Source organism: Cygnus olor, chromosome Z (assembly GCF_009769625.2).
Source record: "Cygnus olor isolate bCygOlo1 chromosome Z, bCygOlo1.pri.v2, whole genome shotgun sequence".
Taxonomy (NCBI): domain Eukaryota; kingdom Metazoa; phylum Chordata; class Aves; order Anseriformes; family Anatidae; genus Cygnus; species Cygnus olor.
This window is the reverse complement of record NC_049198.1, coordinates 8,953,159-8,977,757: the sequence shown is the minus strand read 5'-3', so window position 1 is coordinate 8,977,757 and position 24,599 is coordinate 8,953,159. Positions and strand designations below refer to the sequence as shown.

The window sequence follows — 24,599 nt, the reverse complement described above, 5'->3', positions numbered from 1 at the left end:
TGAGTGGGAGAACCTGAAGATGTTCTCATCTTCTCATAAGGGGAATGAAAAGACTGGGATCATTATTAATCTCTAGCATATATTACTGACATAAGCCAGCCACAGGTGAGTTACTACAACAGAGAAAGTGCTTTGTGAACTGAAACATTAAAAAAAAAAAATCTACAGTTTATATAGGTGCAATACGAACTTCTGTAAAGAAGGACTAATATTTTCCAAATCAGGTAGTATCATATTAAATTACCATTGGATACACATAGCCTTTTTCTTCTAAGTTTTATCAGCAATGTCTAAGCTGCATGTATTGCCTATGAGAGCCACCAACAGCACTGATAAATGAGCAGAGAATGGAGAGAGATAAAATAAACACAATCCTTTTCCCATAGAAGTGGGAAAAATATTTACAGTATTAGTCAACTTGTTAAACTATTGGAATATATTAAAATATTTGCCATTGAAGGTATTGTGAAGCTCTGTTAGAATAGAGTAACATCAAAATTGAAAGTCAGAGGCAAGATTTTTGCCAGAACCAGATGTTGCTTTTTTTCTTTCCTAAACTGAAACTGAAGATTTTCAGATGGTTACTAGATCTTGATGTTTCCTTCCCACCTTTTTATGCATGCGTTAATGGTATTGTTGCTGCTATTAGGACAAACTGTGCAGTACAAAATACTCAGCAGTGTTTTAAGTGGACAGTCATCTTTTTTCTTCAGGGAGCCAGCCATCTTTCAGAATACCTACTCAGCAGTTTCCAATGAAGTAGAAGTTGCAGTGCTTCTCAAACACCTAGCCTTCTGTCATCCTCCTCCTCTGACTTAAATACAGAGGAGAGTTAAGTTCTCCTGGCTGTGTAGGGATGTGACACTGGCAGACAGGAGATCCGGTGTTCTTGGTTATTCCTTATTCTTTCACTGTTGCCAACTAACACATCAAGAAAGTGAAGTTTGAAGCAATTCATTTCTTACCAATTTGGAGAGGTGAGACTAATTAATATAATAGTGTAGGCTGCAAAACACTGCGCTTCAAAAAGTGTCTGATGATATGTTCCTCTCTTAATTGATATTTTCCTTTCTAATTGTCAAATTCCAAGTAAGTAACTTGTTTGTGGCTAGGCCTGCAAAGAATGAGTCTCTAAATTTTCTCTTAAGCTGTCTTCTTTCCACAGTTAGAGCTGAAGAGAATGGAGTGGACAACAATCAAGGAGACAGGCCTTCAGACCGTGGAAAACGTGGCCGTGGGAGAGGTGAGATGGTGGCATTGGTGGGGGACTGGCCCTGATTTCATTTCCTGAAATGGAATTCCCCCCCTTTATGTGTTTAATTAAAGAGCTTAAGCATTTGGTTATCCTTTGATTCCACAAGCACTTCAGCCACCTTTAATTTAGGTACTTGCCACCCCCCATAGCCCTTTTCACTGTTTGGTCTTAGAATGATTTAAAGGTGATTGGTATCAATTATTTTAGCAGTTTTTGGTGTGGTAAGCTGGTGTGCTCGGGCTATTGAGAACTGTTTTCCCAGATCAAATAATGCCGGCCTGGAAGTTGGAGTGCACTGGGCTCCTCAAGATGTACCTTGGCAGCAGGAGAGTACAAGATTCCATCTGTGGAGCTCTTGGGGAGGGATTTGATGTGTGCTTAAGCCATTATTTTGGGCTGGATCCTATTGTTAGGTTTGTCTTCTGTTTTTGGTACCCAGTCTGAGAGCACTAGCCACCTTAGATGCTTTTTGTTGAGGGAAGTTTGGCATGAAGTTGTTGATGAGGAGAGCTGTGGAAAGAGCACTGTGGAGTCATAGGTAGAATTGCACATCCTGAAGAAGAGAGGAAAGATGTTGGCAATAGACTTGGTGTGGAATCAAGGGATGCATAGTTTGTTTGGATTTTCATGGGATTGAGTGGAAAGAAGCTTGTTTTTCTTGAAGCAAGAGGAAGGGAAATGGGTAACCTGGGGTTGTACTGGGAGATGGGTATGAAGTTAAACTGGTAAAGTGCACAGCAGGGCAAACATACTTAGTAATGTGGAAAACATACTTAGTTGTGGAAAAACATTCCTACCTTCAAAAGGACTTCTCTTTGGAATATCCAGTAACGAGGCATTCGGTGACTGGCACATCCAACTTCATTGTCTCCAAATCTGTATTTTGAAGAAGTGGAAAGATGCAAAGATGTGTAGCTTCAGAGGGTTGTGAGTGACTTGGTTGTGCATGTAATCAGCAGGCATGAAATGGCTTGTGCAGAGGTAGCTTTGCAGGGGAGGGTGTGGTATAAAGTGTTATACTTAAAGCCTTATGTTCCACCTATTTGCTTTATAAAATAATTCTTTATACAAGTTGTAAATACAAAGGTAGGATTTTTTTAAGTTGTTGGGTGGAACTCAGAGGTTAATTTCAAGTTCTGTCTATTTTTGATTTGTTTTATGAACAATTCATTATGTTCATTGTCAACTCTGTAGTTCTCCAGATGAAGACATACTATCGTATGTCTCAAGCCAAGGCACTTAAATCATCAGTATCAGACTAACATACCTGACTGAAGAAACAGGAACAACTTAAACCAATTTCAGTTCACTGTGTTAGTGTATACAGTGTGTCTGTATTTCTACTGAATAGTTTAAACTCTACATTCATGTTAACAAAGTGTCTTGATGAAGTCTCCTCAACTGTCTGTGATAAATCCTTTGAATGGCCTCAGGATCATTATATTACAAGTGTGTGTGTTATATGGCAGGAAATACCTAATTTAATTTTATAATGCAAGCCCTTGAAATCTGCAGGGAATTACATAAAGCTGTGTAATTCACTTCTTAGTATTTCAAGGATGCATGACCTTCTTTCTTTTGTTATTAGTAGGTAACAAAAAAAAGGCTTCTTGCCATTTTATTCAGGAGTCTTTATTTGATGTTACACAAGATCATAGTCAGATTTGGGGATAAAGTACTTCAGCTAAAAGTAAATAGATTGGTAATCACAGCAGAGCACTTTTTTTTAGAAATGTTTCATGTAGCCTGTGTGTAGGAATCTAGGCAACATATACAAAATTAGGGGTCAGCTAATATCCAAACAATGCACTCTAGCTATTTTAAGGTACCTTCTCAGGCTGGAATTATCTTATTGGCTGCTTTCTAGGGGGAGGTTTGTTGGGCCATCACATTACTGCTTCATTGTAGAAAAACCTAATTTTAATAAATGACATGCACTGAAACCAGCAGAAGTGGGATGGATTCTGTGGTGATAGTGCACTATTTATTGGGGGAAGAAAAAAGCGAAGCTTGATTCTGAGAATTTCAGCTTTAGTGCTGTAGGCATTGGCTTATACAGTAGATCTGTTAATGACTGTGACATTCCTTGCAACTGTAAAGGGTAGTAGGTATACAGTGTACAAACAGCGCTGGTTGCTGGAACGCAGGAGAGCAGGGATTTGAAGTAGATACACATTACTGAGTGATTAAGAGAAAGCAGAAGTGTGCTGCAGGATGTGATTCGGGACACATCCCAGCTGGAATTGCTCTGCTTCTCAGCTGTTAATCTGTGCTTGCTAAACTGTGTGGAAACTTTGATTTGGAAAGGAGTCAAGGAACTTAGGTTTTGAACGTGGCCTTCCCATCTATCTTTCTACAACCGAGTTTCTTGAATGACCTTAATTTCGCTGTAAAAAAATACTATAATGGTGATTGATAATTGTATCAAAGTGGTTATATTTGATGGTTATATTTGATGGTTATATCTTCAAGACTCTTGGTTCCTGAAAGATTCCCTTTATTTGTGTTTCAGTCAGCTGCAGTGCTGTATAAATTAAAGAACTGTACAGGCACAATGCTACTTGATGTTGCTGTTTTGTACTATTCCCACATGTTCAGCTTTAAGTGCAGGTCTGGTTTTCCCACTCTCTTCCACCCCATGTTGAAAAGGGAGTGTTAGAGCAAGAAAAAAGGCTTTGAAGGGTACTGGGAAGATTGCCTTTATGGTATGTGAGGAACAAGCAGAGTAGGACTTTGCAGGCTGCAAAAGAAAGGATTGTGGTAGAGACCTGTAAAGTTTCTAGCAAGAAAGTTCTGTGGGGGAATGTATTCATCACTCATGCAAATATGAGAGTGAGGGGATATTAAATCAGTAAGTTACAGGTTCAGAATGAACATCAGGAGTGGTTTCATATATGAAGTTAACCTGAGGAACTCTCTACTTAAGGTCTTGTGGGTTCAGAAAATTTATATATGGGGAGTTTTGATAAATGTATTCAAAAAAGAACCACAGGAAAAAAAACAAAACAAAACAAAATAACAACAACAAAAAAACCAACAAACAAAAACCAACCAACCAAAACAAAAAACAATGCCCAATGAATGAGGCTGGTGAATTATGTAAATTGTTTGGCTCAGAAAGTGTCTGAGCTACAAATGGCTGTAAATCAGGACTGTGTCCAGAGGAATGGTGTTGTGGTTTCAGCTCTTGTATGTTTCCACAGACACTGACCTCAGCCAATGACAAGATCGTAGGTAGATGAACTTCTTGGCTTCATTCAGCATGGAAATTGTCAGATTCATGTGTAACAACTCACCTCATTTGCAAAGTCAAAGTGGATTTGTCACTTCCAATTCTGCTCCTAAATTCCTTTCCTTTTCATTCTTCCAGAGCAATGTGCATGTAGCAAAAATGTGGAGACCAACAACAAATTCATTCTAGCAAAACAGAAATAAAAGTGAAAGGGGAAAACATGAGGTTTTAATTTTGGACTTAGAGTACTTGACAAGGAACCTTTCAAACATTTCCTGGCTATGTAAGAAAATAGAGCAGTGTACCCTTTTTGTAAATACCAGACCAGTCTAAATTGTGTTTGTGATCTCTTTTTTCTATTTTTAAAATAAAAAATAGGCGGTCAGGAAGAAAATGAGCTTCTGTAACCAGAATTGCACGTCTAAACATTTTCTTGTTTTAAAAGCTTAGCACAGTTGGCACAGAACATATTTTGGATTTGCTTTGCCAGAACTAGTAAGGATGTTGTTTTTTTTCTAAAACATGAATGCAGAGCAGACCTTCTGGAGGTCACAGTTTGCAGTCTGTTTAGTTTTGCTGTAGTTAGCATTACGTATTTTTTTTGAGCTTACATATTTTTTTTTTAAAGAGATTAACCGGAACTTAGCTTTAACATGTTACTTTTTTCTTTTGAGGCAAATTTGGAGTTGAAAGTTTTCTGCACTTCCTGTTAAAGATGGTTATTAGAGCACATGCAGTATATAAAACTGATGTGATGCTCCTAGCTTTATGATGACTAATAAGAAAAATGATTTGAATTATTACGTAGAACATCGGTGTTTATTTTGGTAGTATAAAGTACACAGAATATAACCTTTATATGCTTAGCCCTATCTATTCACAGGGCTTAGGCCTCTGTTATCTCAGCTTCCACTGCAGATTGGCTGGCTCTGTGTTTCCTGAACATGGGTTTGGGCTGTCCAACTACTCTATAGCCTGAGATAAACACAGCTCTTGAGTGTTACCTGCTCTTCCAGTCTGTTTCCTTTCCCTTTCAGCTATTCTTAGGCCTCTTTCTTAACCTTGATGATGTTTTTGTCTGATTTAAACTTGTCAGTGTGAAAATCTTAGTTTTGAAATAGAGTATGTGAGTTCACTTGGAAGGATTTAAGGCTGTAAAATGTATTTTTTCTATAAAGTAGGCTATTAAATTAATGGGATAGTTCCATTCAGGTTGTGGGACTACGCATTCATCTTGTGCTCCCTTTCAGTGTACGTTTGTTTTGGGGAAGAAGCTCTGAGTGAGCTGAACCATTCTTCCTTTGTAGGGAAGTATCAGAGTTAAGACTCATTTTGTGATTATGGGAGATTTGAACTCCCAATGTGTTTTACTGGAAGCAGAAAACCTCCCCATCTGCCTGGATATGACTGCTGTCTTTCCTGGAATGAATGCAAGAAATTAACTGTAAAGTGACCAAGTGATACCACCAATGTGAACCTAGTTGACTGAGATGTGCTGGAGAGCTTGAAGGAAACAACACACAGTTGAACAGAGTTCAAATGTTAAAGAAAACAAAATATTTTAAATATTTCATCACTTAAAGTTATGACATTGGATAGGGTAGTAGCAGGAATGTTAATTGGAAACAACTTTAAACATAGTTCCTCACTCTTGGTTTCCTGGAACAGAAATGAGTAAGCAATGTTGCCTTGATGTTTTAGCCTGTTGTTTGTAGATCCAAGTGGAAAGGAATGAAGAAATTTTACAAGCATTTACATGAGATAGAGCAGTAATATTATTCTTTACTTGCTTTTGTGTTTAATGTGCTGATGGATTGTAAGAAAATCTATTCCTGTAATCTTAGTGGAAGATGGGCTACTGCCAAGTCACTTGTTCTCTTTGTGGGTAGATTAAAAACTTTGATAGAGGAATAGAGGATAGTGAGTTACCACAGGAAAAAAATCAAGTTTTGGAAACATTGACCATTATAGTCAAAACCATATCTTCTTTGTGTTAAACTTTTTTGCCAGTGTAAATTGGCGTTACTGCTCAGAGGAATTAATCCAGTCTGTCTCCTGATGCATTTGGAAATTGATTTTGTTTAAAACTAACCAAGCCAAAAAAGAAAAAATGTGGAGGCAGCATGGTAGCTGGGGATGTCAGGTCTACCTGATTTTCATTGACTTGGGACCCAAGTGTGAAGGTGACTGCTTTTCTGGCGTTTAACAAGCAGAGATCTGGTTCAGAGAGCTGATCCAACAATGACCTAATCGTTTTATTTTCTGATGGTCGTTTTGTGGTCAGTGGTTGTATTTGCAAATCTGTCTTTGCAAGAGAGATGACAGAGCTTGGGATCACAGGTGAGGATGGCTTCTGTTGTAGTAGTTTTCATTTAAATGGGTTTAAGCTGCTGTGAAACTGCATGCTTGGGATTTGTGTTGCTGAATTGCAGTGTGAAGCCCCATTTGCTCACAGACCTTTTAGTCACCGTTAAATAGCATAAAAAGCTTGCAAATACATGATAGAAATTCACAGTACCTTCATGACTGTAACTTCTCTGTATTGTTAAACAGTGCCTTTGAAGTATTTTAAGGCCATGTTTTAATTCTGGCAGCTGTGAGAAGTAACTTTCTTAGCATGAGAATTTAAGAATATGTTAGTGACCTGCTTGTGTCAAAGAGAGTATCAGCACTTCCCGCGGGCATCTTGCATTAATGACTATGATATATGAGACTCCACGTCTGAGCTGAGTTAGTCTTTCACTGGTGTGTACTCACTGTCCCATATTTTGAATTAGTTCCTCATAAGTATCTTTTCTAGCTTTGAATTCAGTGCTTCCTGTAACCCTACAGGTTTGATACTTCCCTTTGGTCTTCATTGGAATGCTTTTAGTTGCGTTTGATAAAATGTTAATGAATTTCTGTTTTGACAAAAAGCATCGACACAGTTTTGTGAAGTTAAGGGAATCCACTGAATTTAAAGTTCAGGATTAGCTTCCAAAGTGATCTGATACAGACAAATCCTTGCTGGCTAGTAGTCTTCTAAGACTTGTAACTTCATAAACAGTGTGATTTCCTTTACATTCAAAGTACTTTAAAGTTGTTAGAGATTCTTATTGTTGCTTTTAGCTGGTAGTTTATTGTGCAGATGCTGATACAGCATCTTACATACGCCTCACTTGCTACAACCATCTTCTGCTTAATATACTAAGGTCGGTCTTTGGGATTTTTGAACTTGAGAGGCTGGGAAGCCTTTACCTCCTTTCATGCTAGCTATTCTAGCTGATATCTCTATATCTGATGTCTGCCTCAGTCAAACATATTGCTGCTTGACTGTTTCTGTGGTTTGCAGCTTCTCATCTGTTTCATTGCTGAGCTTTTCCAAAAAAGTGTTGGCCTCTGTTCTGTGCTCCGTTAATAAATGCTGCACTGGCTTCTGTCTTCATGGGTCTGAGTGCTGTGACCCCTTTATGCCATAGACCACCTCCACAGACTTCACTTCTGTGTGCCTGTCTCACCAAAATACCATGTATGCCTGCATGGAAATCCTTCTGCAGATTTTCACAGCTTCCCTATAGCTGCCAGTATCTTGTATGGAGAATGGGTAAGCGCTTTCTGACAAAACGTGGATAAAGCTATCCTGGTATCTCAATGCTCCTGAGAAGTCTTTAAAAATGTAGGTAGCAAACGTTTTAAATAACCAGAAATGTCTTTCAAAACTTGCACAGTGAACTAGGGCAAGGGGGAGAATGGGTGATGAGCATAGGGAAAGGAAAGTCATTAGAAAAGGAGCTTCCTGAACTGGTTTTACTGTGTCCTGGAGCTATTGCTCTAACTCATTTTAAATGGTCTCCTGAAAATAAGGGGTGATTTTGATCTCAATTCAAGCTGCCTAACCTAGGTAATTCTGATGTTTGGACAACAAGTGCATCGGTGATTTAAGATTATAATATTTGTATTCTAGTAAACTTATAGTTGCTTGCTGACTTGTAATTACTGCATAATTTTGTCATTAAAATAGACATCACTTTGTCCTCAGTCTGCAGCTCTTGACCTGCTCCTGTCCTTGTAATATGAAATGATCATAGTTGTTCTCAAAAAAACAAACAAACCAAAAACACAACTGGATAGGCCTCAGATACTGATATTCTAAAAAGGCATAAAATAGAATTATTGTAGAAAATACTACATGTAAGAAATGAGTTTCTAGAGGTTTATGTAGAACTGTACTTTATGGATGTTTAAGTAATAAAATTTAATGCCTTGTTGGCACTATGCTGCATGCAAAAATAAAGCCATTCACTGGAGCAAGAAGCTAGTGAACTAAGGCTGGAATCAAAATTTGGGACAACAAATTTTTTGTTGTTTGAATAGAAACAAATTTTTGCGGGTGGTAATGGGAGTTGAGTAATCTGAATTGAGTAGTCTTCATGTCAGCGACTACGAGTAAGGGGCAAGGAGCATGTGTTTGCAGGTAGCGGAAAGCGCGAGAAGTAGCGGTGGACAAGGGAGTCCGATGGAAAGAAGGAAATAAATGGTGTACTTACATTTTCTTGTCACGGACAAGGAATGACAAGGAATTTGTGGAGAGACCAGACCATGCATGAGGGCTGGGCTATTACAGCTGCTTAGGCAAGAGTGAGAAATTAGAGACGAATTTTTGAACGATGGCTACTGACTTGGCAATGGCAGCCTCATTTGGGATGAGGCTTTAGGTAAGCCCTTTTGTTAGAATTTTGAGCTACTTCTCTAGTTACAGAAAAGCCAGCAAAGAATGGAAGTCCTACGGAAACATGCAGCGAACTGTGACTTGCATATGGTAGGGAAACATTCTCCTGTGAGAAAATTTGGGAAGGATATATTTTTTCCTGTGGTAGTTTTCTTCAATCATAGTATTTTCTAATGTGACAGACTAGTGACTGGCTCCTTCTCTGCTGTTGCTGTTAAATGGTGTTTTCTCTCCTAGGGTTTGGACGTGGCAGAGGGAGAGGAGCGGGGAGGTTTTCAGCCCAAGGCATGGGGTAAGAAACATGCAGAGCACAGATTTCGGGGAGGATCAAACTCAGTGGCAAGATTGTTTGCCACTGTATGTATTACTATTGCTGTATGTATGATGAATCACTACGGATGCAAAAATTCATAGATCTGTTAGATGATAACTGGATTATTTTTTGTCTTAAACCAGTGTTTGACTGGACACATCTATAGAACCCTAATCTAAGTTCACTTGAAGTTAATATGTCAAACTTGGAAGAACCCGTTTGTACCTATCAGTAAGAGCCACGTAGTGCCTAGGAGGCTCAAAGTGCTGTGTGGTGCTTATTGTCCTAGGTAAATTGGAAAAGGTATTTGTTTCAGTGGAATTTGAGTCCTAAATAAAAATAGGAAGACAAGTGATTATAAGCTCTCTCCTGTTTTTGAGGTTTCATGCTTTCACTGTTTAGACACACATGTACCCAAAAACGGTCAAAGGTAGTTTGAGAACTGTACTGAGAACTACTCAATAGTTCTAAAGATTGTTTTTAGTTTTGACACAATAACTTGAATCAGAGAATCAAGCCTCCGTTACTTTCAGTATTTGCCCTAAATGACATTTCATGTAACATCGGTGATGTCATGGTGAACAGAAGGCTAATTCTACATCTCTAATAATCCTTCTTGTTCACAATCCATATGATGAACTGAAAGGAGGTTTTTCTGTAATCTTTCACCTGTTATCTGCATCTGTGTTTTTTGGCCTTGGTGTCAGGAGTGTGTTCTGAAATAATCTTGATGTTTTGACTGCTGTTCTGCACAAGTCTGGTGCTCTGAAATTATATGATACTGGTTTCTTATCAGTCAGCCACCAAGAAACTATCAGCTGAGAAAGGCTTAAAGCTGAGCATATAATCTAATGCTATGGAGGATGGGGAAGAGTAGGTATGCTGTTAACTGCATTTTCAGGAATTCTTGTTTTGGTTTAGTTTCTCTACAGTTTCCTTGCTTTTTTTCTTCCTCCTTTTCTCTTTTCTCCCTTTTTTATCCGTGTCTGCTCATAGAGGAAAAGATTCTTTGGAAACCAAAATGATCAAGATAAATATATGTGGAAATCAAGATGTTAAATCTAATACAACTTCAGCTAAAAATGATGGCACTTTTGTTCAATGAATGACCCATATGTTCTCTTCCATTTCTTAACTTTTAAAACTCTAGGACATTTAACCCTGCAGACTATACGGAGTCTTCTGCCACTGATGGCTTTGGGACAAAATCAGAGATTTGGGAGACTGGTCAGAATGATGCAGATGATGGAACTGGTAAGATGCTTCCAGAAGTGGAAGGATTGGAATGAAGACCTGTAGCAAATTGCAGTTAAAATAACTGTTCTGTTAGTATTCAGCTACCTTCTGAAAATGTGAATACATCTCACATGGCACAGATAGTTCATTTTTGTAGCTTTGCTGCTGATAAATTGCAGAGCACGTGCTGTAGCCCAAGTGACTCTCTGGTTAAATTCAGGGGAAGGCAATTTGCAATTTTTTGTTTTAGCATTAACAATCCCTTGAGAGGCAAAAGGTTATTGGAAGAGTTATTGGAAGAACCTTGTATGTAAAGAATCTTAAGTGCTGCTTAAGATTTTACCTAATTGTAGTTAAGGTTGCAAGTGCCACTGAAAATGATTGGTTCACAGGCATTGAGCAGTAGGATCTGAATATCTAAGTAGAAGAAAAAGGAAAAACTATTGATAAATATAAATCCACTGTGTGACACAGATGTCTGTGGAAGCTCTGCCTATACAGCATAGGAACCTGAGCATGTGAGTTTCTGGGATAGAGGAGAGTTCCAAGATCTGGCACCTTTTGAAGAAAATTATTAACTAAAACATGAGTAGGCACTTGAACGAAAGCCAGAAGAGCAGTCTGCCTCTCTGAAGATAGAGGCAGCTGTATGTTTCTATATGAAGTGTGCACTCCTGGCAAAAGACAAGAGACAAGACAGTCTGGAAAGGAACCACTTCACAGTCGTTCCATGGTGATTCAGAAATGAAGAATGTGACCTGTTTGTCTGTGACGTGGAAAAACAAGATAGATCGTTGCTTCTCATAGTCTGTGACAGATGAAGACCACGGGAAGCCTGTGCCGTGATGGACAAATTCATGTTATGTTATTATCCACACTTGGAAAACACTGGCTGACAGGAGAGACTTTGTTTTTAAAACCCCATTAAAGAGTGACTCTTCTGATCTCTTCATTGCTGAAGCCAGCTGAGATTATTTTTTTCACAACCTCTGTGTCAAGTGTGGAAGGAAAAGACTGATACTGGAGGCCAGTGTGTGCTTTGTAGAGCACTGCAGTGAGCCCCTTGAGGTGCAGCTTTCTAAACTTCATAAAAGCCATTTTTCACTTAACTGGAGAAGGCAGTAAGAGGCTCAGAGTTCAGGTGGTCTTATTAGGCAGCTGTCTTGTCACTTGAGAGCTGCTTCCTAGCAGTCCAGTGTGGGAGAGTGGCACTGAGGACATTAATGGTCATTGGAAGGGGAGCTCTTTTGCCAAATAGGGCATCTTTCCGGGAAATTGCATTTTAAAAGGTTTGGTGGTGTAGCATAAACAGGAGCATGCCTTTTACTTTCACTCATGTTAGTTTTTCAAATAAGTTCATTGGGTAAGGAGTTAGAAAGGCAGCTAATAATACCCTTAAGAATACTGATGCTGATGTTTGCTGTATGGTAGCAGAGGACAAGGTATGTTGTCACAAGCTTAACGGGAGCAATAAGGTTGTCTGACTAAAGATAGGCAAGAAAGGCATGAGGAGGCTGGAACAGAGGTAGAAAATTCCCTGGTTATTTATTAATAAGTTAGGAGGCTGTGGTTTATAAAAGACTTCGGCTTCTGCTCTGCTTCCCAAGTGAGCCTGAATGGTGGTGACCCTCCCTGCGAGCTGTGTAGTCTTTGTATGCCACCTCCTTGCAATCTCTCCCTTTTGTGGGCATCTCCTCAGGCTTCAGTAATGGAAGAATTCTGCCCAGGAGTAAGAGTGGGTGCGGCTGGACAGATCCCCAGGAGAGTGTGAATGTGTCCACATGAGGGTTTTGCTGCTAAGGAAATCAGTGGAAATTGAAAGCACACCGGCCTCTGTGTGTGTGTGTGTGTGTGCAACTTATTTTTGATGCCACGTCCATTTTTGCTGTTAGGCCCCATGAATGTCAGCAAGAACTGCAATGGATTTCAGTGAAGCAACTTAAGGCATGTATGGGATGTTGGGGAGTGTGAGGAGAGGTTTTCTTGGTCTAGTTGGCTCTTAGGTGTATGAGTGTGGGGAGTTTCCTGCAATATAGGAGTGTTTGTCAATGTAGGGAGTTTCCTGTGCAATAATTCAGTGAGTGGAAATCTAAAGTAGACAACTGTGAATGTTCTTTATGGATGCTAAGTAGCTTTCTGCTGCTAATCTTCCTTCACTTTCAGTGCAAAGGCATCGTAACTGACAGAAAAAAGTCAAAATACCTGTGTGTATGTATCAGTATAGGCAGAGAATTTTATTTTGTGGTGTTTCTTCTTTAGACAAGTGCTAGGAATGTCAGAAAATGGCCTGAGGTATACACCCCTCCCCAGTTTTTTAATAAGAGTAGGTTTAAAATTGTGTAGCTTAGTTTTACCCGAGAGGGAAGGGCTTTCAACCTTGTGCTGGAAAGCATCTTGAGGGTGGTTAAAGAGGAGGTTGCAGCCGGGGCAGCAGTTTTCAAGCAGAAATGGGAGTGCTGGGAAGGAAGAGAGGAGCGGGGGAAGGAGTGGCAGACAAGGTGTGGGGCAGGAAGCAGGTTGTACAGAGTTTAGCTGTTGATTTGGCTTGTTAAATGTAAGTACTAGGGTTTTAGGGTTTTTTAGTTCCTTTTAATTTACAGTGCTGTTATGTTAGTTATAGATCAAAAGTCCCAGTAATAAGTTACCAATGTGAAGATACTAGACACGAACCAGGGGATGTGTGTAAGTGTGGAGAGCCGTAAAGCCTGCAGTAGGCTGTCAGATAAGAGCATACACAGAGAAAAGGCAGAGTGGAAATCCCTCTTTACTCCCTATAACCCAGTCCCATATCTTTTCATCTACAATGAAAGAAACAGAGTTAGGTGCATTCTTGCTATGTGGAGGATGAGTGTCTTTTGTTTGCAATCCTAGTAAAAAGGAGATAGTGGGCAACTACCTGGAGAGGCTGAGCCAGTTTGCATATTAAAATGTTTTCTGAAGACAGAACTCCACAGAGAACTTAAATTTGGAGGATGAGTATTTACAAAGTATTTCCTCTTTAAGTCAGTGCTGGGAGAGGATTAACTTAAAAAATTTCGATTAAAAACAAACACATTATTTGTTCTGAAAATGTTGCTTCCATGTGTGCTCCCAAAGTGCTCTAGAACCTCGTACCCTGAATCATTGCAGATGCTGGAGGAATCGCAGCAGCCTGAATGAGAGGGGTTTGTGGAGGCATCATTGTGTAGTTCTGTAGAACAGCTAGCTGTCTCTCTGGTGTTAAAACTTAGCGTTACTGATTGAAATAGAGAATAAAAGGCAAATCCTAATGGTTTATAATATTTTTGTGTAATTGTATTCTGAATAATTCAGCATCCTAGTTCTTACAGAAGTAATGTTCTACAGAAAAGCGAAGGGAAGGGACCAGGTGGAAGGAAACAAAATGATCAAGTTTTATCCAAAAGGGGTTAGACTTGAACAATTCAATTGATGCTTTCTTAGAGGCATGAGGCATGCTCAGTTTTCATTTTTCTTACCTTTTTTTTTATTTTTGTCTAAGGCAATGGGAGATCCTGAACAACCAATTGCACCAGTACTTAAAGAATAAATTAGGATGGAGGTGCTCACTTATCAAAGTAGACTATAAAAATAGATTTGTATTTTGGTAATTTACTGTTACCTTAACTTTGATAGTGTTTCATAAATTTCACAGAAAAACTTTATTCGTACTATCTTGGTTATAAGCAGCTTACAATGACTCTGAAACTGAAGAATGACAACCAAGAAAAAAAAAGTGTAGTGTATCTGTCAAGGGGGAAGAAGGGAAATAGGTAGCTTGGAAGTTGCAAGGAAGCTGTTTTTTTAAGACTGCTGTAGGAGTCAGAAGGAACACTTAAAGGAATCATTCAGATCATTTGAAGATGTGGATCTAACCCAGAAGAAAAGGATTAATATATTTATTAATACAGAAGTTTGAGATAGACTAAAATAAAATAATTTGGGGGCCAGTACATATGGCTGAATTAAAAAAAGGGGAGGGGGAAGTGACAGGAAGTGAGGAAATGGAGGAAAATAGTTGAAGCTGTACCAAAACCATATTTTATATTTTTGATTGGCTTTATGACTTTCTGAAACTGATCTTTTTGCAGAAGAAAACACAGAACAATCAGAGATGGGAGTGTATGTTGAAGCTGATAGACAAGGATCCTTGAGAACACAAAGCATAATTTCAGTGGAAAACAGAACCGTTAAACAGTAATACTTCGCAAGGCATGGGGTAAAGGTTGGGAAGAGGATTTGTGGAGCTACAATAACACCAAGGTGGATTATGGACAAAAAGGAAATTGTTAGACTTGTGGCAAGATCAGACTTAGAAGCCTGTCAATACCAGGAAGCTGTTAGCAATGGGGATTTAAGTCAGAGAAGAGCAATAAAACACCTGACGTTGGAAGGATTGATTTTTGGAAGGCAGTGTGTTAATAAGTGACAACGATGAACTTAGCCTGGGTCAGCTAATAAAAGGGTAGAGGGTTGCATTCAGTGTTTGAAAGGAGTGAATGCACAGAAGTGTAGTCATGAGTAGAAGCAATGGTTAAAAGTTTACATGGAGCATTAGGAAAATGTCCCAGTGTTATTCCAAACAGCTCCAGTCTCCAAATGGTGTGGTGAGGAGTGCAAGGGGCTCAGGTGTGCTTTTGCCAAGGCTTTTTTTTTTCTTTGATTTACCAGATTCTGAGCTCCCTTGGGCAGCTCTGGCACCAGCGCAAGGTGTGTCTGCTGCAGAGATGGGCCTTGCTCTGTGTAACCTGAGATAAATCCAAGCAGGGCAAATAGGGTATGAATTTCTTTAAAGAAAAAATATCAGAGGAGGGGGTTGTGTGCTGGTCAGGAGAGGGGGAAGAAAAACTCTCTCTAAAAAGTCCTGTTCATGAGATTTTCCCTCCTTTCCAGATTTCCAGAATTTCTGTGGAAATGTGTGGGTTAGTCTAGAAATTCGAGGTATTGTAATTTTGGCGTGCTTTCATTTGATCTTTAGTTACTTTTCAAGTGCCTTGATATTTCAGAATAAGAAAGATTCCCCTAGTTAGGGGCTGTGGTAAAAACAAGAGCAAGATGTTTCAGGCAATGTTATATTGCTCCACAGAGCCAACCCAGAGTGGATGTTACCTTGCTCAAGACCTGCCAAATAATTTTGGATTCCGAGGTATAAAATCCCTCCCTTCTCACCCTGTGTGTATCTCTCTGTGGTTGGCCTAGATCACTAGATTAGTGCCGTTCAGCCCTGCTCTGGCTTGGCTTCTGCTTTTTAAAAGGGTACAGAAGGCAGCACTAATTTAGTGAACCTGTCCGTACAAGTGGGATTCGGTGCTGTCTTTAGGGGGCTTTTGTTTCTGATGTGTCTCCAGGGGGTTCCTGGTTCAGCAAAAGGATGGGGTTCCAGTCATAGTTCTTTTGCTTTTGTGCTTGATCGAAGGTGATGGTACTAGGAGCTTCAAATGCTGGTGTTGTCTTGGCTTGTGGTTTTGTAGTTCAGATGGCAGCCCAGGTTGTTGCTGGGTTACCCTTCCCTGTGCTTATGCTGGTGGGCAAGGCCTGCGGCCCGTTCATCACTCTTGCATGTCTGGGTCTGCTGTTTCCTAAGGAAAGGATCAGGTTTTTAAATCTGTAGGGTCGTTTCCTGGAGCTTTACTTCTGCTGCATGCTGTGGACTGGGTGCTGTGCTCTGGTGTTTGCCAAATTGTGCCACAAGTGATGGGAAGAAATGTTTTACAGCTACGGTGGAAGCTTATTGACTCTTCTGCTGCCATGATATAAATTAACTATGTTTTAAGATCAAATCCTTCTGGGAGGAGAAGGGATTTGGGTTGCTCTGCCCTGAGGGGGGAGGGTTAACAGGTTGGAAAGGAGCCTCCAGAAGCATAGCTTGGGTCTTGAGTTTGAGTATGTTGAAAGTGGGATTACGGATGTCAGAGCAGGTGTTTTGGTTGTATGAATTTGTTATAGAGCTGGGAGATCCTGTGGAGGGGCTGAGCAACCCCTACCTGTCTTGGGGGCAGGTATAGGAGGAAGTTCTTGATAATGTTTGATATTATTCACTGGTTGCAGATGTGCGTTTGTTCAAATTACGTCTGGTACCACAGCGGCTAAGAAATACCTGAAATCATAGACCAAAGCTAGAAAAAAAAAACAAACAAACAAAAAAACACCTCCCAAAAGCTTGTCTGCAGGCCAGTTTCATAGTGCTTCCCATGTTTCCAGCCATCATCTCAAGTTGTTTTAGTAATAACCAAAACAGAACTGCTTTTAATGCAGAAGGGTTGAAACATGATGTTGTATTTTTAGCTGGTAACTGTTTTCTTTCCTTCCCCAAATTGTAATAGGAGCCTGGAAAAATTCAATAGAAGAATGGACAGCAGAAGACTGGAACGAAGATGTAAGTGTCCCTTCCTAGATAAACAGCATTTGTTATTTACCGTTTTTCAGAGTCTCTGCATTGTTTTCAAAATCTCGGTGCTGTAATTAATTCTTTCTTATATGTATGCAATGATGTTTCTTGCCGTAATTCCCCTTTAAGAGTATATATTTAGAAAAGCTTAATTTTAAATCAAATTGAATTAAGAAATATTTTTGTTTTGCTGGATGGCCTTCACACGAATAATAAAATGTTAAGTTCTGTCACAAATTAAGTATTAGTGAATTATAGTTCTTTACTGCTTAATGTGTGGTATCTGCATGCTTCCCCCTAATACTATGTAGGGATGTCAAGCCATATTATCATAAGATTTTATGTTGAAGTGCTGAAGCTTACTATCAAGTTTAGACTCATCATTGATGCTTTTTGCTTGAAATGTGCATAATTATTCCAGTCAGTCCTCTTCATGCTCAGAATATTAAAAGAGGAGCTAGTAGTGTGCTGAAGATGGCACTTAGTTGCTTCATTCCTGTTGCTTCATCATGTTGTGTTGTCTAAAGTACTGGAATAATCTTTTTGCTTTACTAGGCGGGAGACATGTCTTCATGTCTGCAAAATATTTGATCTATTTATTGTTTAGATATTTGTGATTTTAAGTTTTCAGTATCATAATAAAGCTTAAGCAGTTCAGAAAACAAATGAGATAAATAGGGAGAGAAAACCTTAGCGTTTAAGTTTTTCATTTTTATAGAAACATCTATCATCTCAAGATTATTCTTCGAAGAGTAAGCTTGTTTCAGAAGTCATCCCTTTTGCTTCCTGTAGGGTGGCATGTTGGTGTTATCCCCAGGGATGTGTGAATAGGTCACGTAACAGATACAAAACTGTCCTTACCTTGTAAGGAGGCCATGTCTTTTGAGAAAATTAAAAACTCTAAAATATGACTCAGTCCTAGGTTCTCTGTATCAGATACTGCCACCAAATGCTGGGTTTTTGTTTGTTTTTATGCAACTGTCCTCTGTTTCTGCAGTATATACTAGTGAAAGGCTAAGGATAGTGGAAATGTCTGGCCTTGTTTCTCCACTCTGTTTAGCACTGGTATGATACAGCACGTATATAGTATGGGAGGAATGTTGAGCAGTGCTCACTAGGGGTAGGTTTTTTATTATTATTAAACCTCAGTACTTAGCACATGAATCTTGAAAGAGCGGCAGATGAAATCTCTAGCCTGTTGTTAATTTTCATTAATTATGGAAAGCGGGAAGAATCCCTGTAACCTAGGAGAAAGTTACTCATGTGTTGATGCTCAGAAAGAATGAATGAAATGGAAAGCTGCAAGCAAATTAGCCCAGAGTGTGCCTGGAGAAAAATAGAAGGAAAATTGATTAATCTGAGTCAAAAAAGGAAGTACAGGATACAGTTTGTGCAATTCAGTGTTGCTTTATTCAAAATAAGCCCAAATAACTTTTATTTTACTTAAAGACCAAGATTATGTTTAAGTGTGAAGATAAAGTATATACTTGTAAGAGATTTCATTTTATATCTTTTGTCTTTTAAAAATAATTTCGTGATACCAAAAACCACACAAAGTAGATTGTGATCCGTCTTGTAAATTTTGGCAAATAGCCTTTTTCAGGAGGATCCCTACTGAATGTGGGTACTTCTGGGAGGGCTACAAAGCAATCCATTCCTAGGCCAGATGCAATCTAGTGTCTTTATCAATGCTTTGGAAGTAAAAAATAAAATCACTGCTGAATAAAATGTTTGGGAAATTGAAAAATTAGTGGGTAATAAAAGTAAACCAGTCATGCAGAGAAATCTTGATCGCTGCTAGATGTGACTTGTTCAAATGAAAAATGTTTCAATATAACCAAGTGCTACCCCTCAGCCTTTTTTTTCTTTAAATAGGAATAAAGAATGCAAGGCATACCTCCAGAACAAGGGACTGTTTTCTGGAAAGCAGCAACTGAAAATATTTTAGGGTTTTAGTGGGTGATGCAAAAAGAGCAGCTCAGCATGGTTTCTTAAAGGGCTGATGCTGTGGCAAAAAAAGCTACTGTAGTCTTTTTTTGCCTGTAGGCAAATAACTTTTTGCCTGTGGAAAATAGCTGAGAAGTATTAACTGATAGAAGAGGTGCTAGAGTGAGATTTTCAATTTCTTTGGCATAGTTTACTGAATATGAAAAGGGTTGCTTGATTAGCATGTGTGTTCAGTTCTTAATCTAGCAGAAAGGCATAATATGAACCTGTGTCTGGAAAATGGAGCCACACATTTAAATGTGTAATTAAACAAGTCTAGCAGTGTGACTAATGATTGAAATGATCAAGGAAGCTGATGTATTTGCTGTCTGCTGATAGACCAGGTGCTTTTCTGAAGCATATTTTTGTTTAATTTTTTGTTCTCTAGTCAGATAAAAGTTACAAGGTCAGTATTTGAATAGGTGAGTGAAATTTAATGTTGCTTGATCTGAGTAGGATTGGATTTGTGATCTGATAGTCCTGTCTGGTATTTATCTTTGTTAAAGTAATGAGCACAGTAGGGTGTCAGCGTGATGTGTAACAGGGTGGAAACTACTTGCAGTGAAAATAGGAGGTTGTATTTTTTTGAAGAGACATTCAGAACGTGGACAGTGAAGGACCAGACAAATTTTGAGGTACTGTAGATGCTCAAATATATTTTCGTGTTCCATTGCATATCAACTGGCCATAGGAGGAGCTAACTAGATGTTAAATATGTTATCTGCTTGGTGATTGGAGAACGATTTTATAATAGGAACAAGGGCTGAAAAGCACAGGCATTTCACTGCAGATGGAGGAAATACCCTTGTGAAGCTGCCACGTGCAAATGGTTTGTGACTGTTCATTTGGTTCTGGGAAATTGCCAGTGCCCCAGTGAAAGATTTGCGAGCGTGGTGTATGGTGAGCATAAATGACTTTGTCAGAAGATGGTACTACTACCTCTAAGAAATACTAAATACATCTGTGTAACCAAATAAACCTGTTAGCTGCTGCACAAAGTATGTGTTTGGATAAATGCTATTACTCCCCAGACTTCAAAATTAGTTGCTTGATTTAAGTTTGTGGCAGTTTGCTACAGGGACAGAGTGCAAGTGTAAATTTAAATGTAGCAGAGCTGGTAGCTGAAGACTTGGGAGTTATTTTGCATGCTGGTTTACTTGAGGAGACCATTTCTTCTCTCATACTTGGAGCATACTTTTAGGCTGTCACAAACATCCTCGGGCTCCTTGATTTGCTTAGTTTTCAGGATTCATCAGTGGTTTTGCCACAGTTAGTCTTCCCCTGTGTTGTGTGGGCAGAAGAAACTGTTGACATTATAAATAACTTAATATTTAACCAATGGATTGCAGATCAGAGCTGCCGCTCTGCTATTAGTTGACCACCTTATGCTGTATAATGCAGGAATCTCATAATGCTACAAAAAAGTACAGTACAAGGTGTTCTAAAATAACACGTGCAGTTGGGAAAGGGCTGAACAATAAAGGAAGAGGCTTTTTTAAATTGCATAATAAGCTGATTCCTTGTTAGCATTGATCGGTCCATTGAGTTGGAGGCTTGCATCGTGATGCACAGGATAGAGCTGAGAAGTGTTCCAGAAAGGTGGGGGATTAAAATACTTGGTCTTGGCTGCGATGGAAGGGAGGGAAATGGAGGGAAGAACTGTGGTGAGTTTCAATTTTTCATGACCCACTGTGGTGTAAGTAAGGGAGTTGTAGCCGTGTGTGAGAAACAGATGAACTTTGCCTCGGAGTGGGAAGTGATAGCTCCCAGACAGCCCCAGACAACTTAAATCAGCAGCGGTTCACAGGAGAAGCCCAATCAGTTGAACACATGCATGGATGGATGTGTGTGTTCAGCAGAGCTGCCCATGGGATGGCGAGTGAAATTGGCTGGTATCAGTGATGTGCTTTTCAGCTGGGCTGCTAGCAGTGTATGCAATTAAAAAGGTGTAATTTCCTGCAAGAACTGTAGTCAGATGTCCCATTCTAAAGGGATCCTTTGTTAACTGTTTGAGTAAAGAATAACTGAGCTATTCAGAATGCGAAGTTACACCACAGTAGTTAAATTTGCAGAAAATCACCCTTAATTTAAAATATGACCATTATATGTGTATTTTGATCTTGTTGAGCCTAACCTGCATTGGCTTAAAACCTTTTCTGGGAGTAAGTATTCCTGTTAACAGAAGCAAATTAGCCCTACAAAGTTGTAGCTGTGTAGCTATTTTTTTAAAAGGAAAGCTATTAAAATTAATCACTGCCTTTGCCCTCCTTACCCCCCAAAACAATCGTTCAGCCCCCCTTCTTCTTTCTCTCTTGTATGTGCAAGTATCTACTGTAACAGAATGGTGTAAACATGACAGATTACTGCTGTGGATGGACTGACTGGTGGTACTAGTACAAACATCTACATGCCTCTTCCTTTATTATTGTTTTCAAACTCATGCTTGCAGAGCAAAGAGTTTAGTATGTTATTGCTGTCCATAGCAAAAATGACAAGAAGGAACCTTGAGTGCTAGTTCCTGGTGTACACCTGGGTGCAAACCTGCCTCCGCTGGTGGCATGAGCTGACATGTAAAACAAAGGGATAGGTGGAGTAAAGGGGAACAGTGAGTACCTTAGATTTCTGCAGTGGGATTTATTGGAGCTGCTCTATGGCATCCTAAATTGTGTCCACACAAGGTATCTTTATGCTGGTAATATACTGTCACATTAATTAGTTTCTACTGGAATATTTTTCAGTTATTATCGCTCAAACTAGCGTAGGTACTGTGGTACATCATTCTGTATGTTCAATTGATTAAATATCCTAATGCTAATTAAATTGGTACTTGGTTCTGTGTTAGACTTTGCTGAAGTTTGACAGTTTTTTGTCTTTTTAAGCACAGCTGCAGCATAACCGGTTGTAAAAGTAGTTTGGCATTTATTTTTATCTGGCAGTACATGACCAAGATGAAACTTCTTCAGATCTTGCAGCAGTGAGGTGTGAGAACATGTGTATAATTAATTTTTTTTTCGTTTTCAGCTTTCTGAAACAAAAGTCTTTACTGCTTCCTCTGTTCCAGCTGAGAATCATGTGACTCCTGGGCAAAGGTAAAGTCTTCCCCATTTTCCCTTTATCTTTAAAAGCTTCTGCTGGTGAAGCAATGTTGTCTTGCACATAAAGCAGATGTTGGATGAAATGTGAGAATGGCCCTGGTCAGAGACTGGTTAAGCTGATTGCACAACTGCAAAAAGCCTTGCTTGTAAATAGTTGGTTCTGTGGGTTCCAGTGTTACCTATAATCCTGGTTTTGGACTATGGATATATAGCCAAACTTACTAAATCCATGAAGATAATACTGAGAAGACTGTCTTCTGCACAAAGACTAGTTACACGCAGGAATGAAGATAGCTCGGAAGAAAAGTTTTGTGCTGTTGAAAAGCACAGCAAGTTTTGTGCTGCTGTTTGTCCAGGAAACAGAAATCCAGCCCCCGAGGAGTCAAAAAGCACTCAGAATACACGCACCATTTTGACAAATACGTTAACAGAGAAGTTCGCGTTACCAAGAAGCTGAAATTCCTGTTAAGCATTGTGATTACTTGTCTTTACTTATGATTTGGAGATCAGCGTGTGAAAAATACAGCAGTAGCAGCCTTTCTGTGGTTGCCTTCATCTTCACTGAGTGCCTGGCAGGTGGTGGTACAGATCTGTTGCCTGCATTAGCTAACATTTCCTCAGGTCAGAGGAGAGCATGTCAGCAGTCAGATACCACAAGATCTGAAAACTAGGTGGCCTAACAGTCCCAAATATTCTGGTACGGCTGTACTGCTGAGCTCCACACTGCAGCGAAACTTACCATGTAACATGGTTATAATCCATGTAACATGGTTATAACATGGAGGAGCCATGGTGTCAAGTTCTTCTGGAATTTATATTCCTTTGCTTCTTAAATGTGATATGCTAGTACAGTCGTTGCTGTGATGTAAATATTCTTCCAGTGGATGTCCCCCAAATTATGTTAGAAAATATTTTAGTTCATCATGTTAAGTTCTGGTAATTTTTTACTTGACAGAAATGTTTGAGCATTAAGAAATCTAGTGGTGAAAGTACTGGGAGGAGCTCTTCAGCCCAAGCCTGCAGTGTGTTTAGGAAAACAACTCTAAAAATTCTGATATCCTATATTGCCTGAACATATCACATCCTTGAATAAACCTCTACTAGATGTTAACAAGCCATGTTAAGTGTAACAAAGCATGTTTCTCCTCCTGCTTAGGTATTTGTGGTAGCCTAACTTTGGATATGTGCCTGCTATCTGAGAAACTTTTATTTCTGCTCTTAGGACTTCCATGTCACCACATGTTCACTCAGTTGCTGTATTTGTGACTTGATTCTTTACTGTCCTTAAACCCATCATATACAGAAGGTAGAACTTTGATCCCTGTCTCTTTTTAGAGGGATAGTGGGATATACAATGTGGATATATAAAATACAAAATGTGATATACAATGTGGCTGGCAAACAGGATCCACTCAAACACGATGTATCTTTTATAGCTTGTCTCCAGTTACTTGATTATAGTGATCGCGTAGGTTATTTATGTGATATGTGATGTTAGAAAAGTTGATGACCTTTTCAGAAAGTGCAAAGATAATTTCAATCGTAACTGTAGTGGAAGGTGTCAGCTAGAAGGATTTTTCTTCCCAGTGACAGCCTCTCTTCTTCCTCTTTGTGTGGAGAGTTTGTATGGCAGACAAGCAATATTCTTAAAAGTTACTGACCAGTATTAGTTCTATTGCTGGTGTAGCAGCTTTATTTAATATTGTTACTGCTCTCTTCAGTTTCAGCACAGCCAAATCATCATGTTTAATCTACCCAAACTTTACTTTTCTTACAGCATTGATTTGGTAACATTGCTTCAAAAGCCTGTGACTTCCACTCAAGAGACAGAAGGCAACTCGTTTGAGACTCCCCAGCAGCAGACCTTTGGCCAAGCCCTAGTCTTCACAAATTCTCAGCACAGCACCCAGATGGCGTCAGGAACTGGCAATTCCAGTGCTGTAAACTCCTATTCTCCTCAGAGTCTGGTAAAATTATCTTATTCTTTGAGTGCTCTTCACGAGGAGATACTTCAGGTTAAGCAGCTTTTCCAGTACTGGTCATTTCATGAGATGTTTCAGTATTAGTAAAATTCTGTCCCAGATGCTAAAGAAATTGGATTAATAGCCTCTCGCACACATACACAAGTCTTTTTTTGTTTTTCCTAGGCAGTTGTTTCTTGGTTTACATGAAGTACTTGTATTAATTTTTTCGTGAGGAACAGGTGCATTTACTGTGTGCTGATTTAGGATTGAATCCTTGGTTTGTAGTAAAGAGTTATATGCCAGAAAACTATGATGTGACATTTCCAAGCACATATCTGACTGCTTTTTGTGGAAACATGACTATTTCTGAGTTTTCTGGAGTCACGAAAAGGCTTCCCTTGTTTAATGATTATGAGAGTTAAAAT

The 24,599-nt window shown here is 39.2% G+C and overlaps 1 protein-coding gene and 1 non-coding gene across 2 annotated transcripts in view; both read left to right on the top strand.

Annotated features, from left to right (window-relative positions):
* Positions 1-24,291, top strand: part of UBAP2 (ubiquitin associated protein 2) — a 55,970-nt gene extending 31,679 nt beyond the window's left edge. Inside the window, exons 6-12 of the mRNA XM_040540334.1 lie at positions 1,166-1,243; positions 9,433-9,487; positions 10,659-10,762; positions 15,828-15,887; positions 17,065-17,117; positions 22,137-22,204; positions 23,988-24,291. Of these exons, the coding sequence (XP_040396268.1) occupies positions 1,166-1,243; positions 9,433-9,487; positions 10,659-10,762; positions 15,828-15,887; positions 17,065-17,117; positions 22,137-22,204; positions 23,988-24,276 (707 nt within the window). The 3' untranslated portion in view covers positions 24,277-24,291. The remainder of the gene's footprint in view (positions 1-1,165; positions 1,244-9,432; positions 9,488-10,658; positions 10,763-15,827; positions 15,888-17,064; positions 17,118-22,136; positions 22,205-23,987) is intronic.
* A 180-nt stretch (positions 24,292-24,471) lies between these two features.
* On the top strand, positions 24,472-24,555 carry LOC121062404. The gene has a single exon (XR_005815540.1). It is a non-coding gene; the product is annotated as a small nucleolar RNA SNORD121A (small nucleolar RNA).
* The last annotated feature ends 44 nt before the right edge of the window (positions 24,556-24,599 follow it).